We start from the raw sequence: 18,549 nt of genomic DNA, 5'->3' as shown, positions 1-18,549 counted from the left end.
ATTATCAATATTTTCATTTATTGTTTATATTTATATTTGTTATTTTCATCTTTTTTGTAATTTCGTAATTCATTATTTAACAAGTTGCGTATATATATATATATATATTATATATAATTTTAAACTTTTCTTTTTAAACAAGTTTATATTGTTTTTCATGAAAAAAAAAATTATTATAATGTATATATATCAATACAATGATTGTAGTATAATAGCTGTATAATTAATTATATATGCTATGTTTATCATGTTATTTTTATTTTAACGTCTTTTATAAAAACTAAACATTTTAATTTTATTTTTTTATATTTTGGGGAATGCTAAGGGGATTATTGTATAGTAATATCTCGAAACTTATAGTTCATATATGATATATTATTATCCGAGTGCCTACTATTAAATTTTGTTAAAATGGTTGCTTGATTTATTATAAAATTTTTTGTCCTTTCTTAGTTATTTTCATATAGAAGCATGATAATGCAATTTTTGTTCTCGTTCTTATCATTTAATAAATTAATTTAAAAAAAATGGAATTTAAATGAAATATATGAGTATAAAAGTCGAAATAATCGGTTAATATGGTACACAATGTTTGCAAAGATTTTTTTTATGTTTTATGTATCCACCAATATTAAATCTAATAATTAAATGTAGCATGATGTAATTTATATCTCCTCATTTGTTGAACAATTTCTCTGTTAATCAAATATAAAATAAAACAAAGCAAAAGTTGAAAAAAAATGACGTTGTAAATTAATATGTGTATATGCACGTAGTATATCTCTTTCTATATCGCAATGAATGTCAAAATTTAAGAGAAAAATAATATACATATATAAAAAAATATAAAGTATAAATATAATTATATATTTAATATGATAGGAAAGCGTAACTTTTTAATTAATCCTTAAATGAATTGCTATGGAATAGAGAAAAAAAATAACTGTTGAGATAATCAGTACCCATAGCATGATGCTGTTGAAGATTGTTATATAGAGAAATATGAATTTGCATAAATTGTCATATATAGTTTTAGAAAGAGAAATAAATAATAAGGTAAACGCCATATTAAATATTATAGTGCATGGAAATAAAAAATATATTAATTCTGAATATGGGGATAGTTACTTAAAATTTATTGCTACTAATTATAGTAGTAGCAATGCTAATTTTACCGAAAAATTAACGAGTCACACATATTTTAATATTTTTGATGAGCATAACCAGTCTGTATATAATGATAATATAGTATTAACATACAAGCATTATAGTAATGCTTCTCTAAATTTGTTGAAGCAGTGTGCTAGATCATTTCACAGAAATAAGAGCCAATATAATACTAAAAATTTAAAAAATGTGAAAAATAAAACAAATATAATAACGCATGGTAACTATCTAAATGATAAAAAAAATGGAAAAGAATCGAACAATCTTATAAACAGTGAATTGAATTATTCACACAATGTTACCAATTTAGACGATATAAAACATTTATGGCTGAAACATATAATAATAATTTTTAAAATAATAATAGAATCGAATTTGATGATTGATATTAAAAGAAAATTAGAGTTAACAAAATTTATTGTTAATTTACTTAAAAATAAAAATATCAGCATAAACATAATAAATACAGATTTATTCCTTTCTTATGCATATCTCTTATCAACTATAAACTGTGTTGATAGAGAATTTGTAATTCTATTATGTGAGCGTGTGCTTAATAATTACAAATCATTAAACATATTAAACAAATTCTATTTATTTAGCTCTATATATAATTTTAATTTTATTTCCAAAAAATTTCAGCAAATGACTAATTATATGCATAAGTATTTTTATAATATGATCAAGGAAGAATATCTACAAAATCGCAAAGAGAATAACATTCCTTCTTATTTTGAAAATGATGATAAAGGAAATAGTTCTAATTCTATTACTCTCCCTTATCGTACTCAAAATCACGATGAAATAGTTGAAAGTAAAAAAAAAAATGTTCATCTTCAGGATAGGTCACAAAACAAAGAGTATTTGGTTGTAGTTAATAATTATTTATTTAATATTTACGACATTTTATTTAAAAATAAAAAACATATATCTCATGAAGATAGATCTTTATTTATGCATGTAATAAATGAAGAGTTATTAAAATATAATAAAATAAATTATAATTTTTTTAGGATGATTATAAAAATGTGTGATCATAATTTAGTTCATTTTATGTTTACATTAATAGTAAATAATTTGGAGGCATATAATCATATTGAAATTAATAATATTCTTATATATTGCTCTAAAAATAACAATAATTACTTCTGTCTTTTTTTGAGCATTTTAAAAGAGAATGGTTTTGAAAATATTAACATAAGGCATGTTATATATTTGTACATTTATATTAATCGAATGTTAAAGAGAAAAATGAAAAAGCAAGAGTTGCATAATGATGAGATTGACTCTAATGGGTGCAACAGTGGTGGTAAAATACCGTTATATCACGGAACTCTTCCTAATAAATATGTAAAAGAACTTTTAAGTAATCCTTTACAATATAAATCTGAAAAGAAAGGAAGTAATATTGTGTCTAGATCTCTTGAATTGAATAGTATAAAAAATATAGAAGAGAAAAAAAATAGTACGAAAAAAGATCGAATTATTCAATTTAATAAATTAATGAATGAATGGGAATGTTACTATGATAATTTACTAGAAATAAAAAAAACAGAAAAAGTGGAAAAAAATGACATAAATATAATAGAACAAAATATGTATATTTTAAAAAACATCAATGATCTACTAGTACAAGTTTTAAAAAAAAAAATTTATTATTTAAATGTTAATAATGTTATAACATTATTATATAACACATGTCCAATATATGATGAAAGTCAAGCTAAACTAGTTCATTCTTTTTTTTCACAACTGTTTGAAGATAACCAATTAGTAGTTAATTTCACACACATATATAATGAATTGTATAAAAATTTTTTATTTTACAATGATAAGGATAAAATATGTAATATAGATAGTGATGATGGTACAATGTCATTTCCTCTTTATAATAGTGATAATATAAAAATATATGAAAAACGATTAAGTAATATTTTTAATTATATAAAAAAAAGGTACTACATAAATAATAGGGTCATGTATAACACAAGCAAATATACCATACTGCTAAATGTATATAATAAATTTGTAGTAGATATACTTATGTTTTATTTATATAAAAGTAATATATATGATGATTATATGCTTAGGGAACGAAAAATAATAAAAGATTTTCTTATTCACATATATACACATATATTATTTATATTTTTTAACAAAAAGGAAAAAGATGTTCAAATAAAAGAATTGGAACTTATTTTTAATTATAGTCGTAGTATTATTAAAAAATTATATTTATATGCTTATTCTATTAAATATGGTTCAACTATTTTGGACCAATTACAAAGTAAGCTAGCATGCATGGATTTATGTGAAGATTCATTTTGTGATTTCTTTGATCAGAAAATAATTGTACCATTGGAAATAAATGCAAATGATGAAGAAAATTGCCGCGTTAAAATAAATGAGGATCATACTTCTCCTTTTTTAAGTGAAAATGAAATTTTAGAAATTATTGAGTATGTAAATTATGTTTGTACATATATATATTACAAATTTAATAATTGTGTAACTAGCCAAATTAACGAAAACATAATATACATTTATCTTTGCTCGTTAAAATATTATAACAAAAACAGCACCCTTGTTAATAATAACATTTTCAAATTTTTGAGAAATATTCAATCTCACGAATTAAGCAGCAATCTAATTTTCGCAATTGCATTAGACTATATTCGTAACAGTTGTAATGTAAAACCAATTGTTCTTAAATTATTTAGAGTTTTAAAGAAGCGATCAAATATAAAAGCAACCGATTTTGCATTTTCTTCTATCGACAACAGGTAATAAGGAAGTAGCAATAGAATCTGCTTGAATTGTTTTTTCTCTTTACATATACGTATACGTCAATTCTTATTAATATTACGATAGAAAGTTGGGACAACCTTTTATTTTCTCTCTTTTTATATATATATGTTTATTTTGATTGACATTTTTGATGGGTCATTGTAGCGTATCTAACCAGGAAAATATGCTTTTCATAAATTCATTTCGCATTTTTAATTTGTAGGTTTAGGATTACAAACAGATACTACTATTATGCTGATCAGAAGTCTCATAATCGGAAGTAAATAACTATATAACTATTCATATATATGTATAAATAATAAATGTGCTTTTTTCCCTAATTTGTTGCATATATCCAAAATTAGTTAAATGATAAATGAATATACAATTCGGATATCAATATATTATATTTCATTATTTGTAATTATATTTGATAAACGACTGTATTTTTCCTTATTTTTTACCAAATAAATGATTACACTTTTTTTTTCTTTTTTTTCGTGGAGTTTTAAAAATTTACGACTCCAATTTTTTTAATAAATTTGCATATGCCGAATAACGTCGTGCAATTCGTTTTATAAAATTAAAATTAAATCGCTTTAAAAATAAACAAAGCATCGCTATATAATTATGATAAAAATATGAAAAACAAATGTAATGGTACCATTTTTTTTTCTTCTTTTTCGTTTTCCTGATTTATCAAATAAAATTTAAAAAAATATATAAGGTAGCTTCGTATTGAAATAATTTATGTGGTATCGTAGGATCAAAAAACAAAGCAAAGTAAATATGCATATGTAGAAGCGCATAATGGTATATATTACTTTGAAATATTGTAGTAGAAAAAAAGGACCTATAAATAAGTATATTGGGACTTAAACACACACATAAATATATATGCATATATAAGTGTATACATTGATCCAGTAACATGAGTAAAGGTGATGACAAGGAGGCTTCCGCTATAAGTGTGTGGAAAAGGGAATTAGGGCCAAGCCTAAGTGATATATTTTTACGAAAAGATATAGATAAGCTTAGGAATAATACTAGATGCACAGATAGTAAAGGTGTTGATAAGGGACAAAGTAGATCCTCACAAAGAAACATAATTGTAGAAGGACGAAAAAAAAATATATATCCTGATTTTATTTGCAGAGATAAATTTACATTTGATGAGAATATTACATGCTTTCCTAATTATATGCACAAATCATCTATAAAAATAAAAAATAAACTTGAGATATGTGATGTAATAATTGAGGTAAGAGATGCAAGAGTTCCCTTTACAAGTACCAACTATTTTATTACAGATAATTTAAAAAAATATAAAAATACAAAAAAAAATATTATATTATTAAATAAAGTAGATTTAATATCAAAGGAACTAGCATTAAAGGCTCAAAAAATAATAGAAGAGAAAACAAATTCAATTTGTTTACTAACATCATCAAAATATAATAAAAACATATCAAAAATAAGAGATATATGTAAAGAAATTAAACCGAAATTTAAAGCTTTTGGTTTATTTTGTATGCTTATTGGTTTGCCAAACGTAGGAAAGTCAAGCATTATAAATTCATTTAAAGAAATTACATACAATTTAGGAAAATATGGGTACAAAAATAATAAAATAGCATATGAAGTTAACAGAAAAAAAGTTAAAACAAATATATTGGCAGGTACTACTAAATTAATAGAACAATATAAAGTATCAAATAACCCATTATTATATTTTATAGATACACCAGGTATATATTTACCTAAAATGTCAGATAAAGAAATTTCATTAAAACTAAGTGCAATTGGGAATGTGTTAGATTATAAATATAATGACATGTATGTCGGGGATTATATATTATTTATGTTAAACAAAAATAAAAATTATAATTATGTTAAAATGATTGGTTTAGATAAGCCTACTAATGATATAAGATTTGTTAGTAATGTTATTTCGACAAAATTAAATTTATGTCGAAATTATAAATATTTAGATATTAATGGTGGGTGTAAATTTTTTATAGACATGTTTAGATTAGGATTATTAGGACAAACATGTTTGGATGAGATTCCTAATAAGTCTGATTTTGTTACTTATTTTGACTTTAATTCTTCTGAACCAATTTCAGTTGATTCGAATTTAGCCCCTGTTCCATTCCGGGGTCTCACTTGAATCGATTCCTATTTTTTGTGATTTACTGATTTGTGTATTTTCCATTACCCACTATCAACTTATATTCCATATGATACTTTGTTTGTTTTATTTATCCATTTTTCTATTATCGAATATTTTCTTATATTTTTTTTTGTTTTTTTGTTTTTTCAATAAAAGTAAAAACAATATTTGTAAGTAAAGAATAGTGCCCTTATTTTTATTTCAAGGGAACCAATGTGTTTTCCATGGACAATATGCATGCTATATATATACACGTGTGCATTTATATATTTGCGCCTTACTGATTTTTTTCACGGCGTCTTTATAAATTATGCGGTAGCCAAAATGGTTTCAAAAAAAAATCACGGAATGGTACACACAAAATAAACTTTGAAAAAATTATTGGAAATGTGGATTTTTTTTTCTTTCATAACGTATAACAATTGTTCAAAAAAAAAGACAAAAAATACGAGAAAAAATACGAGAAAAAAATGTGAGAAAGGGAAACACGTTATGAAAATTATTTTTAAATATATGAAACAAGAATGAAAAAATATGATAAAATTGTGAATGATAAAAGGTTTTTGGAAAAAAATATATATTCATAAAGGTAAAATATATCGGATTATGCATTTGTGATATGATCCATGATATAATTGTAATGTGCAATTATATGGATGCAGTATTTTGTTGTCTCTTTTTTTTATCACTTTTTATCAATTAAAAATCAATATCCCAATTTTCATCATCAATTTCGGTATTTGCATTATCTTCCTCTTCTTGTTCGATCTGTTTAACATCGATATCCTCTGCATAAGTTTCGCTTTTCGAAATGAGAGGAGGTTCAAGCAAACGTCCAGCTAATCTGTCCCAATCAAAATCTGCAAAAAATGGATTTTCTTTAATATCTTTGAATCCATTTATTGAGCATCCGATTCTTCCTTGGGGTAATCTGCATAATAATCTTTTAATTAAATTAATACTATCAGTATCAGTAACATAATCTGGGAAGGTTAACTGCCCTGTTAATATGTCTCTAAATATTTCTAATTGATCTTCTTGATCATTACCAAAGGGTAATGGACCACATATAAATTCATATAAACAAACACCGAATGCCCATATATCAACCGTGCACCCATACCCCTTTCCTAATATAACTTCAGGGGCCATATAATGTGGTGTTCCAACTAATGTATATGATCTTCCATGTATTTTTTTTGCACAACCAAAATCGATTAATTTAACATACCCTTGCTTATCTAATAAGATGTTTTCAGGTTTTAAATCTCGATATACTATACTTCTTTCATGTAAATATTCAATTGCTAATATAATAGAGCCTAAATAAAACTGTGCTTGTGATCTTGATAATAAACCTAACTTTCTAATAGCATCATAAAGTTCTCCTCCAGTAACCAACTCCGTTAAAAAATAAAAATATTTAGAATCTTTGAAGGTTCTTACTAACCTAATAATAAATGGATGGTCATTTTCAGCAGTAATTTCTCTTTCTAATTTGATATTATTTTGTTGATTTAATTCTATAATACTTTTTTTACTAACGCATTTTAATGCATATCTAATTTTTGTGGGTTCATGTAAAACTAGTTTGACAATACCAAATGTACCTCTCCCTATTATTCTTTCTGTTAATAATTCTGACATCTCTACTTTAGTATCTTGCATTTTAATTCTTTCTTCCAAATGTGCTAACATGGGTCCTTCAATAATTTGTAAAAAAACTGATTTATCAACATACCAACATTCTAAATTATTTACAGTGCTTATAACTGATGCTGTTCTTGGTTCATCATAAATTAATGCTCTTTCACCAAAATAATCATTTTTTCCTAATGTTCTTAATCTTTTATTATTTTTTACTATTTCTACTTCTCCAGTTTTTATTATATAAAATCTTGACCCTACTTCACCTTCTTGTATAATATAATCTCCTTCTTCATATCGAGTTGTTTTAAATGCTTCGATAAGTAAATTACACTGTTTATCAGTTAAATATCGGAAAATATACATTTTTTTTATGATACTTTTTTTATTATTATAATCTATAGATGCGTCTATATTATTATTTCCTAAGCAATCGGCTAAGCACGATTCTGTAATTAATGCTATTTTGCATACCTCTAACGATTTTAATGTATGCTTAAATTTTTGTTTTTGATTAAGTACATATTGATCTCCAAATGATTTACCTCTCGTCAATATTCCAATTGATTCATCATCAAGGAATAACTCTACTTTACCTTCTAATACTATTATATATTTTACACTTTTTATCTTATCTTTATGTAATATATTATAATTTGCTGGGTAATCTCTAACTATAGCTGTATCCGCTAAATCATTTAATTGATCTGGACTTATTTGTTTAAATATTTCGCTCTGTTGAAGAGCTTCTGTCATAATGTTACGAAACAATACTACTTGTAAATTTCCCAGAACCACATTTAGCAATTTTCGACAAATAGATGCACAAGATGTTACTTCCTTAGCGATAATTGTAGCACTTCGTGGTTCATCATACAAAAGAGCTCTTTCTCCGAAGTAAGATCCCTGAAAAGAAACAATCGAGATTGTATTATTAGGAAATGTTAAATTCTATGTCAAGGAATAAAAAAAAAAAAAATAGTTTCCCTTTTTAAATTAATTCAATCGCAAATTACCTTTTCTAGAACTCTGATTTCTTCATCATTAATATATACGGTTGCTTTTCCGTCTTTTAGAATATATAGAACATCTCCATAATCCCCTTGTTTAACTATTGTTTCTCCGGGTTTAAAATTTTGTATAACGCATGCATTGGTTATCATATTTTTTTGTGCTTCTGTTAGCATATCAAAAACAGATACAGAATCAATAAAGCTTCTATTTTCATTAAAATTTCTATTGGATAATTGTTTTAGTGTCGCTCTGAATGTACTTCTTTGCACACCCCATAGCGTTCCATTTGTTCCTGCTTTTATAGTAGCACTTCTTTGAGTATTATGTATTAAGGCAGCTTCCCCAAATGAGCTACCTTTGGTCAAAGTTTTCACTTTTTTGTCATTTACGTATACATCAAATTTTCCGCTATTTATAATGAAGAAGTAGGAACCTTCGCAAGAGGAAATCATTGAGATTCGAAAAAATAAAAAAATGTAAATATGTGCATAAATACGCATAGAAATAGATGTTTAAAATTTAATATTTTTTGCAAACATTTGTGCCTTTTTCGAACCCCAAAACATTATCATAGATAAATGTGTTTATATAAACAACATTTTGCTTTATTTTTATTCAAATGAGCAATTAGACGAAAATAATGAAAAAGGGTGTGTATATTATCCTTTATGATTTTACCTTTTTCTCCTTGTTTTATGACCATATCCCCACTTTTGAAAACAAAAAACTGCATATAATTAGACAGTGCTAATATTTCATTTTCATTTAGTGTACTACATACAAGATTATTTTTTAGGGATGTTTTTATAGTGACGATATCTTCTGCTAATTTATCCCTCAATTCTAGGTGGTTCTACAAAAATAAAATGGCCACCAAAAAATATATTTCATTAATTAGGGTAATAAAAGTTAATTTTTATTATATAGATTAATATCGACTAATGATAATAATAAATACAATTTTGAAATACCTCCATTAAACTATCCTCCCCTGTGAAATCCTCATGAGATAAAATTGCTTTTTTTTTATTTCTTTCATTGCTAGGATGGTTTAAAAAAAAAATAAAATATTATAAGATATGTAGTGATAGTAACACGTATGCATGTAGTTTCTTCTATGGGTCAAATAAATCTAGAATTTCTAATTAACAAAGTACACATGTATAATCGGCATATATGTGTAATTTTTGTTTTTTTAAGAAAAACAACACGGATGTATGTATGCATTTACAGAATTTAACATAAAGTATGTTTTTGAGTGGTATCAATCGTAATACATGTGCATATGTAGCAAATACACATATTATTTTTTGTTGTGTTTCTCATATTTTTTCAGTTACTTTTTCTTTGGAATTATTTCATCATCATCCATTTTTATTATCTTCCAATCTCGTTAACTTTATATATATTCAACTTTTTTAAAAATGTGTAAAAAGTATATTAAAACTAATAATCTTTCAAAAAAATTACAAACTGGAAAATTAAAACATGATATAATAAAAATGTGTTTATTAATTATGGTTAATAATATATATTTAAAAATCAAAAAATATATAATAATAAAAAACAATGGTAATGTTTATGTATAAAATAAACTCACAAAATGCTTCGAGAAAAATAAAATATTTTATCTGTAAAAAGAAAAATATTTTAATGGGAAAAATAAAATGATTGACCCACCCACCCCCAAAAATATGCACAATTAAATCCTTTAATAAAGTTTTTCAAAATAAAAATAAAAATCGATAATTTAAAAAATAAATAAAATAAGTAGGATATATTTTATAAATCATAATAATTTCTATAATCCTTATTTAAAATAGAAGCATTTTTTTACCATAAAAAATAAATCTATCATTATGTTGTAATTTTATTTCTCTTGTCCCTATTCATAATTTTCCATTTATGAATGTTAAATAAAAAATAGGAGATAGGGTAAAACAGAAATTTACAGGATTACAAAAAATGTATACAAAGCTAAGAACATAAATACATATTATAAAATATCTTAGATAGTTTTTTTTAATATACCGAATTCAAGGAAAGAGCCCTTTTACAATTACTGTAGATATACGCATATATGCATCCACATGCGTATATTCATCCAGACATATACATGCACACGAAGTTAAAAACATTCTTTGATTCAACTAATAGGGATAATACAAAAATAGTTATCTCGAATAGGCTACTTTGTTGTGACGTAGTTGTTAATTCTTGAAATGGATATGATAAAGAGATGGAGTAATTAAGTTATTAGTTTTATTTTATTATTTAATTTTTTCAATTGAATATTAATTGTGGTGTAAAAAAATTGTCTCAGTTAAAATGGCGTCAATTGGGGTTAATTCCATTTGTTAGTACACACAATAGGATATAATATATAGGAACATATATGGTCCCATTATATACATATATTTATTTATCTATGCAATTTTTATGTTTCTTTATATGTATGTAAATGTGATTCCTATTTGTTTTTCTTTTTGTGTTTACTCGGTGGTTTTGCAAAAAAAGGTATAATAGTATAAATATATGTACTTGAATATGTAGAAAAGGTGACACAAAAATATAGCGACAAAAATGTTTTTCCCATACTTGATGGTTATATGCTTGATACATAAAATTTTATGCATACAGTTAAAAATTGTAAACGAAAATATAAAATTAGAGGGCATTAACGCAAGCAGACCCAAACAAATAAGAAGGTTCCGAATGTATGATGCATATTCAAAAAACAAAATATTGGAAAAAAAATTATATTTTTTAAAAAATGTTAATAAGTTATATAAAAATGATTTCAAGAGGAAAAATGTAAGGAGAAAAGAAAGGAAAGAGGATAAAACCGAAACAGAGAAGAACAATTGGTCAAATTTGGGAAAATATGGGAAGGAAGTTGAGAATACAGAATTTTTCCAAACGTTTGATGAATATTTTAACAGTCGATCGAAGGAAGATTATGAACAGTTGGAAGCAGGTAAATTGAAAATTCTAACTGAAAATACTAATACATATAAAGATGAAATCAGAAAAATAATGGAAAAAAGCTACAAGAGTGAATATGAAAAATTAAAAAAAGAAGAAGAGGAAGATAGTAAAATAAGCCACGATGTTCATGAAAATCTCAAAGTTACATTTGTTATGAAAAAAAACATAGACAACTTTTTGTTCACCCAATATAGCTATATGATAAACAAATTGAAGGAAAAGTCTGAAATTTTGAAAAGTTTGAAAAACGTTTTTAATAATAATAAGGGAAGTACCACAAGTGATAATATAGAGGAAAACAACAATGACCAGGTCTGTCTTGATGAAAAGTCTGAAAAATATAGTAATGATGAAAAAAGTTCAAAATTGAGAGAAATTAACAAACCAGGGGATGCTGAAAATGCATTAGAATTTTATAAAAAAGGAAGTAATAAAGAAAATAAATTAATAGAAGAAGTAAATTTTTTTAAGCCCCAAAAGGGTTATGCAGAAGAAAAACGAATATCAACATTTAGTGATCAAATGTTTGCAAATGTGAAAATAGAAAATAAGAACTTGTTAATAAAAGGTGAAGAATATGATACTAATGATGGTGGATTGAAATTAGAAAAAGGAGAAGAAGTAATTTCAAATTATAATAACGAAGACGAAGGAACAGAATTGTTTTTAAAAAACAATGTATCAGTACTAGAATTATTTAAAGAAAATGTAAAAGCATCTTTAAAATATAAAAAAGAAAATATAATAAAAAATAATTTGAATGAAAATTTATTATGTGGACGAGTTAAAGTACATTGGTTTCCAAAATTTATGAAAAGAATAATTATGAAAATACCTGATTATATAAAAATAAGTGATATCATCATTGAAGTCAGAAATGGAATAATTCCATTTGTGTTTGATGATTTATATGCATTAAATATGTTTGACATATATACAAATAAACCGAAAATTATTGTTTATACTAATTGTGATAGGGCCTCTTTAAAGGGTACAGAAGAATGGGGAAACTACTACAGAAGAAAACTTTATTGGAGTGACAAAAAGTTTAATCGAAATATAAAAAACGACATAAGTGCTTCTATAAATAGTGCTAATAATAACCCTATGAAAAAAAGTGCAGTAATATTTGTTGATGCGAAAAATGGGAAAAAAGAAATTATTGTTCTAAAAAAATTAATAAATAGACTTTGTGAACGTGTTATCGAAAGTAAGAGAAAAAAAGGAATACATAATTATAAAGTAAAATGCATATTTTTAGGGTTGCCAAATGTTGGTAAATCTGCGCTAATAAATAAAATATTGGAAATTAAAAAAACCAAATCATATGATTTACCAGGTTTAACAAAAAATATACAAATGTATTCAACAAAAAAATATGAACTAATAGACACTCCAGGTATTATAGCTCATAATTTATACAAACTCAGGGAAAGAGTATATGATAAAAATAACAGAATATTAGATGAAATATATAATAAAAATAATAAGGATTATTCAATTGATAATATTGTTAATATTAAAAATTATAATAGTTATATGCATGTAGAAAATAATATATATTTATTAGCTTTATGCAATCATATATCACCAAAAATGTATGACATATATAATATTGCTGAAGTGCTAATACAAAATATTTATAACACTTATTTATATGACAATGAATATGTAGATTTAAAAAAAATTATAAATAGATATCAAATTAATTTTGTTGACTGCATAAATTCACAAGGACAATTTTCTGCTTATCATTTCATTCAAAAATTAGCAAGAGATAGATTCAATAACGATTTAAATCAAGCTTCCATGAGAATTGTCTCTGATTTTAGGAAAAACTATCTGGGAAAAATGACTTTAAATTACCCCATATATTTTAACAAAAAGGCTATCACCCTCAAACGTGACAATCAGTTTGTTAATTCTGCAAGTGATCGATATGTGGGTTGGTAGGGGAAATGTGAAAATGAGGAAACAAAATGAAAGAAATATACGAAAAGAGACGAAATGAAAAAGACGAAGATAATATCACGAAATAAAAATGAAACACGTTATTACAAAAAAAATATTATAAAAGTTTCAAATTTATTAAGGTACGAATTCTTTTTCTCATCCCTCAAACCACATAGTCTATCCTTCTATTTCATCTTCTTTTTTTGTTTTATTATTTTTATGAGAATTTTTTTGATTTTTTGTTAAATTTATTCAACATTATTTGATAATTTTATTTTGTATATGTGGAATAATTCCCGCATCAATGTTTCTTTAAATTTTTGTAATGAATTTTGTTTCATTACCAAAGTATGTAAAGTTACTTTTATATGTATAAACTATTTTTAAAATTTTATTTTATATTTGTTTTTCTTGTCATTGTTTAACACCTGGCCATCTGTGTCAAAGAAGGAAAGGTAATAATAAAACATGATGAATAAATAAATCAACCAAACATCCAAAATAGCAATAATATAAGCTAATAATTATAAAAATTGATGTAATATAATTCATAATATTGATGAATGTATATGAATATTGATCCTTACTTCGTCAATTTTAAGCAATCCTTAAAAAGATCAATTTCCTGAGATACATCATAAGAAGCGTTATCCTGAATGACTGTCAAATAATTTAATCTTCCTTCGATTAATTCTTTTAGCTGTTTGAGATAGCCAGCCTTTGCTAATTTATGTCTATGACTTTGCATTAATGCTAAAAATAATTCAGCTGTAGTTTCACCATATTGTATACCTGTTTCATCTATATTTTTATTATTAGCTAATGCTATAAGTCCATTCATAACTTTATTTTTTTCAAAAGTTTCAAATGTGATTTTATTTTGATGAATTAAATGTTTTAAAAGTAATGCTGATTTTTCTTGATATTTATATATATTTGTTTGCATACCATAAACAAGAAATGCTATACCACCATAGTCAATAAATTTATTTTCGCCTTCATCATGATGTCTAATCAATGCTGATATAGCAGTTATTAATTTTTTATCAACAGTAGTTTGCTTGGATTCTTGTAATTTTAATAATAGTATTTTTAAACCATTTTTTTTAAAAACACAATCTTGCAAAACAGGATTGTTAGATAATGCTAGAGAAAATATTTGTAAAACTGATTCCAATATATGATTATTATTACTTTCTAACAATTTTAATAAAGGATCCAATGCATTTATTTTATCTAAATTTTTAGCTACTTCTGGATATTCATCTACTAATCTTTCAATTATTTTTGCAGAAGCTAATATAATACCTTCATCTTTGCTTTCAAAATTTCGAACTGCTTCACCTATAGCTTCATAAGGATCTTCTACTTGACTTAATGCTTCTTTTATTGCACCCTGTAAAAATTCGATGTCTTCTTTACTGAGCCTCTTATTTGTGTCGACAGTTCCATCTGCAGTGCAATGAACAGAAGTAAGGACATGTATATGAGAGAATAATTATTGAGAAAAAGCGTGGCAAATATTACATTTTTGATTAAAAAAAAGGCATATATAAAATTGCTTTACAATGAATATTATTTTCTTTTGAATATAATACGAAAAGACATGTAAATAAAATACACACATTGATATGATTATTATAAGTGGTCCTCTTATGTATTTTTTTTATTTATGTTTTAATTGTGAATTAATTACCTGAATATTTAGTAGACCATTTTAGTAACCCAGGCCAATTTATGTTTACCATGTTATACTATTATTTTGGGGGATTCTTTACTACTTTCTTTTAGTAAAAAGGGTGATAAAACACTGATTGTAAATCAATCATAAATTTATTAAAAACTTGTCGCATTTATGTATTAATGCATACATGAATATGGTGTTTGTAGCTAAAGACATATACCTATTTATATAAATGCATTCATATGTGTATATAAAGGGCAAGGAATAGTTATAACAAAGTATAAATAATTATATGTAAATTAAACAATGTAATTTATAAATATATAATACAATATAATATATATTTTTTCTTTTTTTTCCAATTAAATATCTATATAAGTAAAATGATTTCACGATTTAATTTATACTCATAAAGCGGAGGGGTACTTCAAAAAAATAACTTCGCTATTTCTTTATATATAAATTTACAGCAAAAAATGGCGAATTTATAAAATATAAATATGTAAAAATATAAAAACCATAAAGTAAAATAACTATAAAAAATAAAATTAAAATAACGCTAAAATATTAAATTTTTTATGCATTTATAACGATTATTGTGACTTTTTATTTTATTTTTTTAACGCAGAGAAAAAATAAAGAGTGATAAAAAGCGACAACGTTTTTATTAAAAAAAATAATATCTAGCTGTATGTTGTTTCATTTAAAATATTATAATGTTAATGTATTTAATATAAACATAATTTATATTTTTTTTAAAACGCCATCAAAACATAAATTTTCCAAAATTTTAATCCGAACTTAAGAAATTATACATTTAAAATTATATTATATATATAATATATATGCATATTTGAGATATATAAAACAATGTGAGTAGTTGGAACCCCCGAAAAAAATCTAAAAACATAATAAGTTCTCCATTTTCTTTTATGATTTGGTAATAAAAACACATCGTTCAATTCCCTTTTATTCCTATTATATATATTTAAAATGGGGATGCATGTTATCATTCATAAGTTCGCCGTTTTAATTGACTATTTAATTTGAATATGGTTAATTACAGCATATATGTATTTTATACTTTAGAAATATCTAAAACGTTCTAGAATAGGTACATACTTACATTTGAGATTTTTCTATATGTGTATACTTTTATGATCATAAATCAGTTTTTTTTTGACATTTGGTGTGTGTTGGTATCACACTGTCCATATATACATATATAATATGTTTAAAAAGAATTACCATGTGATAAATAAGTAATATTCACATTTAACTAGATTATAAATTATTCAAAAATAAAAAACAATACAATTTTATGGTATATATATAATACTAAAGAGGGGAATTGGCTATGTGAAACAGTTTATGGAAATAAACAATACTAAAAAGCGAAAAAAATATATACAATAAATTGTAATTAAAAAATTATTAATTTAAGAAAGTATATTTAATTTTGTCGTGAAATATGTTATTCCTTGTTATATGTTTTTTTTAAAGGGTATTTATTAAAAATCCGAAAAAAACATAATTGGAAATTTTTTTATTCCTACATTACGCAATTTATTATTGCACTATTTGGTGTTCTCAAAAAAAAAAATTAACCTCAAAATATAGGAATATTTCCAAAATAAAATGATATAATTTTGTTTAGTAATTAAAATATATATGATAATAAAGAAGAAAATTACTATATTTTTAAAACATTAGACAATTACCTATTAGTCATTATTTCAGTTTTAAGTCCCATATATATATATATTTTTTACAATTATACAATTTGTTTCTTCCATACGTGTAATGAATATATATACATATTTATTTATTCATTCATTTATGTATCCTTTGTGTTTATAAAACTGTTATGTTGTTTGATAAATCATTGTTTGTCTAATAATTTCGAGGTATTTTTCAAAAAAAATGTCTATATATATTCTATAAGCGTAATAGCTATTAATATGTAAGCTAAAGACGAAACATAAACATATTTTAAAAATCATTATTTGCATTATATTTTAGTAATGTAAGTTAGATAACCGATCATTTTTATTTTGTATCTATATAATTAGCTAATTTATTTTTTTTGTTTTTATTAAAGCCACATTCGAGTACTTATTGTTACATATATAAATTTTCAAGCCTTAAATTATTGTGTGTTTACAACGCCAATTATATGTGTGTAAAAGGGTGTAAGTATATGCATATATTAAATAAGGAGCATATTGACAATAAATATAAGTGAAAATATTTAGGAAGGAAACTGATAACATCCTAGCCTTTAATAATATTATATAAAAAGAGTTTTAAAATAAATTTTGTAGATTTTTCTTTCAGAAACGAAATAAAAATGAAAATAAAAGTCTCAGAAAACGAAATAATGAACAAAATCGAATCCATTAATTTAAAGGAAGTAAAAGATGCATCATCATATATGAATAATTACACAAATTTTTTATCACTAAAATTAAGAAAGAATAGAGGTGGTATAATTTATACAGTCGAAAGGATAAAAAATTTAGAGGCAATCACAAAAAAACTGAATAAAGAATTATCAGAAAATAATAAAGAATTAAAAAAATTAGAAAAAAGTATAACGAATTTTAGCAGAATAAATGAAGACTTAGAAAATAATATAATCACTGAAATTAATAGAAACAAGGCCTATAAAAGTCGATTATTTCAATTAAAAAAAAATAAAATCAAACTAAGAAAAACACAAGAAAATGTTGATAAAGACATTATTTATATGGAATCAAGGATAAATATGATGAGAGAAAATGTAGAACAAAATAATAATAAATATAATAAGTTATTAAATACCAAGAACAAAATGCATGACGAAATGGAAAAGTTTAAGAAAGGGAGAACAAATTTACAACTACAATTAAAAAATACAAGGAAAAATCATGAAATATTGAAGAATAAAATGCAAACTTTTGTTTCAAGTATAAAGACATCTAATGCAAGAGAAAACAACATATAGGTTAAGTTGTAGGTTTTGCACTTTAGTTGTGTATCATGACAATATGATAAATGTTTTTGTTTCTTTTTTACCCCTTTGAATACCTTCCTTATCATTGATGTGTCATTCCCAATTTTAATGCATATATATATTCAACATAACTGAAAAAAG

At 24.0% G+C, this 18,549-nt stretch overlaps 6 protein-coding genes across 6 annotated transcripts; 4 read left to right on the top strand and 2 right to left on the bottom strand.

Moving 5' to 3' along the window:
- Window positions 1-1,002: 1,002 nt before the first annotated feature.
- PY17X_1010000 (conserved Plasmodium protein, unknown function) lies at window positions 1,003-4,238 on the top strand (the record flags this gene model as incomplete). Its single annotated transcript, XM_022956190.1, has 2 exons — window positions 1,003-3,950; window positions 4,178-4,238. 2 exons carry the CDS (start codon window positions 1,003-1,005, stop codon window positions 4,236-4,238), a joined length of 3,009 nt encoding a protein of 1,002 aa, XP_022813268.1.
- A 647-nt stretch (window positions 4,239-4,885) lies between these two features.
- Window positions 4,886-6,124, top strand: PY17X_1009900 (uncharacterized protein; the record flags this gene model as incomplete). The annotated part of the gene is made up of 1 exon (XM_725082.1): window positions 4,886-6,124. The coding sequence occupies one exon, from the start codon at window positions 4,886-4,888 to the stop codon at window positions 6,122-6,124; it is 1,239 nt and encodes a 412-aa protein (XP_730175.1).
- Window positions 6,125-6,826: 702 nt separating this feature from the next.
- On the bottom strand, window positions 6,827-10,160 carry PY17X_1009800 (cGMP-dependent protein kinase, putative; the record flags this gene model as incomplete). Its single annotated transcript, XM_022956189.1, has 5 exons — window positions 6,827-8,680; window positions 8,791-9,221; window positions 9,467-9,641; window positions 9,760-9,829; window positions 10,129-10,160. The coding sequence occupies 5 exons, from the start codon at window positions 10,158-10,160 to the stop codon at window positions 6,827-6,829; spliced, it is 2,562 nt and encodes an 853-aa protein (XP_022813267.1).
- Window positions 10,161-11,371: 1,211 nt separating this feature from the next.
- Window positions 11,372-13,729, top strand: PY17X_1009700 (GTPase; the record flags this gene model as incomplete). Its single annotated transcript, XM_725085.2, has 1 exon — window positions 11,372-13,729. One exon carries the CDS (start codon window positions 11,372-11,374, stop codon window positions 13,727-13,729), a length of 2,358 nt encoding a protein of 785 aa, XP_730178.2.
- Window positions 13,730-14,143: 414 nt separating this feature from the next.
- On the bottom strand, window positions 14,144-15,477 carry PY17X_1009600 (conserved protein, unknown function; the record flags this gene model as incomplete). The annotated part of the gene is made up of 3 exons (XM_022956188.1): window positions 14,144-14,165; window positions 14,317-15,181; window positions 15,426-15,477. 3 exons carry the CDS (start codon window positions 15,475-15,477, stop codon window positions 14,144-14,146), a joined length of 939 nt encoding a protein of 312 aa, XP_022813266.1.
- A 2,286-nt stretch (window positions 15,478-17,763) lies between these two features.
- On the top strand, window positions 17,764-18,399 carry PY17X_1009500 (conserved Plasmodium protein, unknown function; the record flags this gene model as incomplete). Its single annotated transcript, XM_725087.1, has 1 exon — window positions 17,764-18,399. The coding sequence occupies one exon, from the start codon at window positions 17,764-17,766 to the stop codon at window positions 18,397-18,399; it is 636 nt and encodes a 211-aa protein (XP_730180.1).
- Window positions 18,400-18,549: the final 150 nt, after the last annotated feature.

This window comes from Plasmodium yoelii (assembly GCF_900002385.2).
Source record: "Plasmodium yoelii strain 17X genome assembly, chromosome: 10".
NCBI classification, from domain to species: domain Eukaryota; phylum Apicomplexa; class Aconoidasida; order Haemosporida; family Plasmodiidae; genus Plasmodium; species Plasmodium yoelii.
This window is presented reverse-complemented; position numbering and strand designations above follow the sequence as displayed.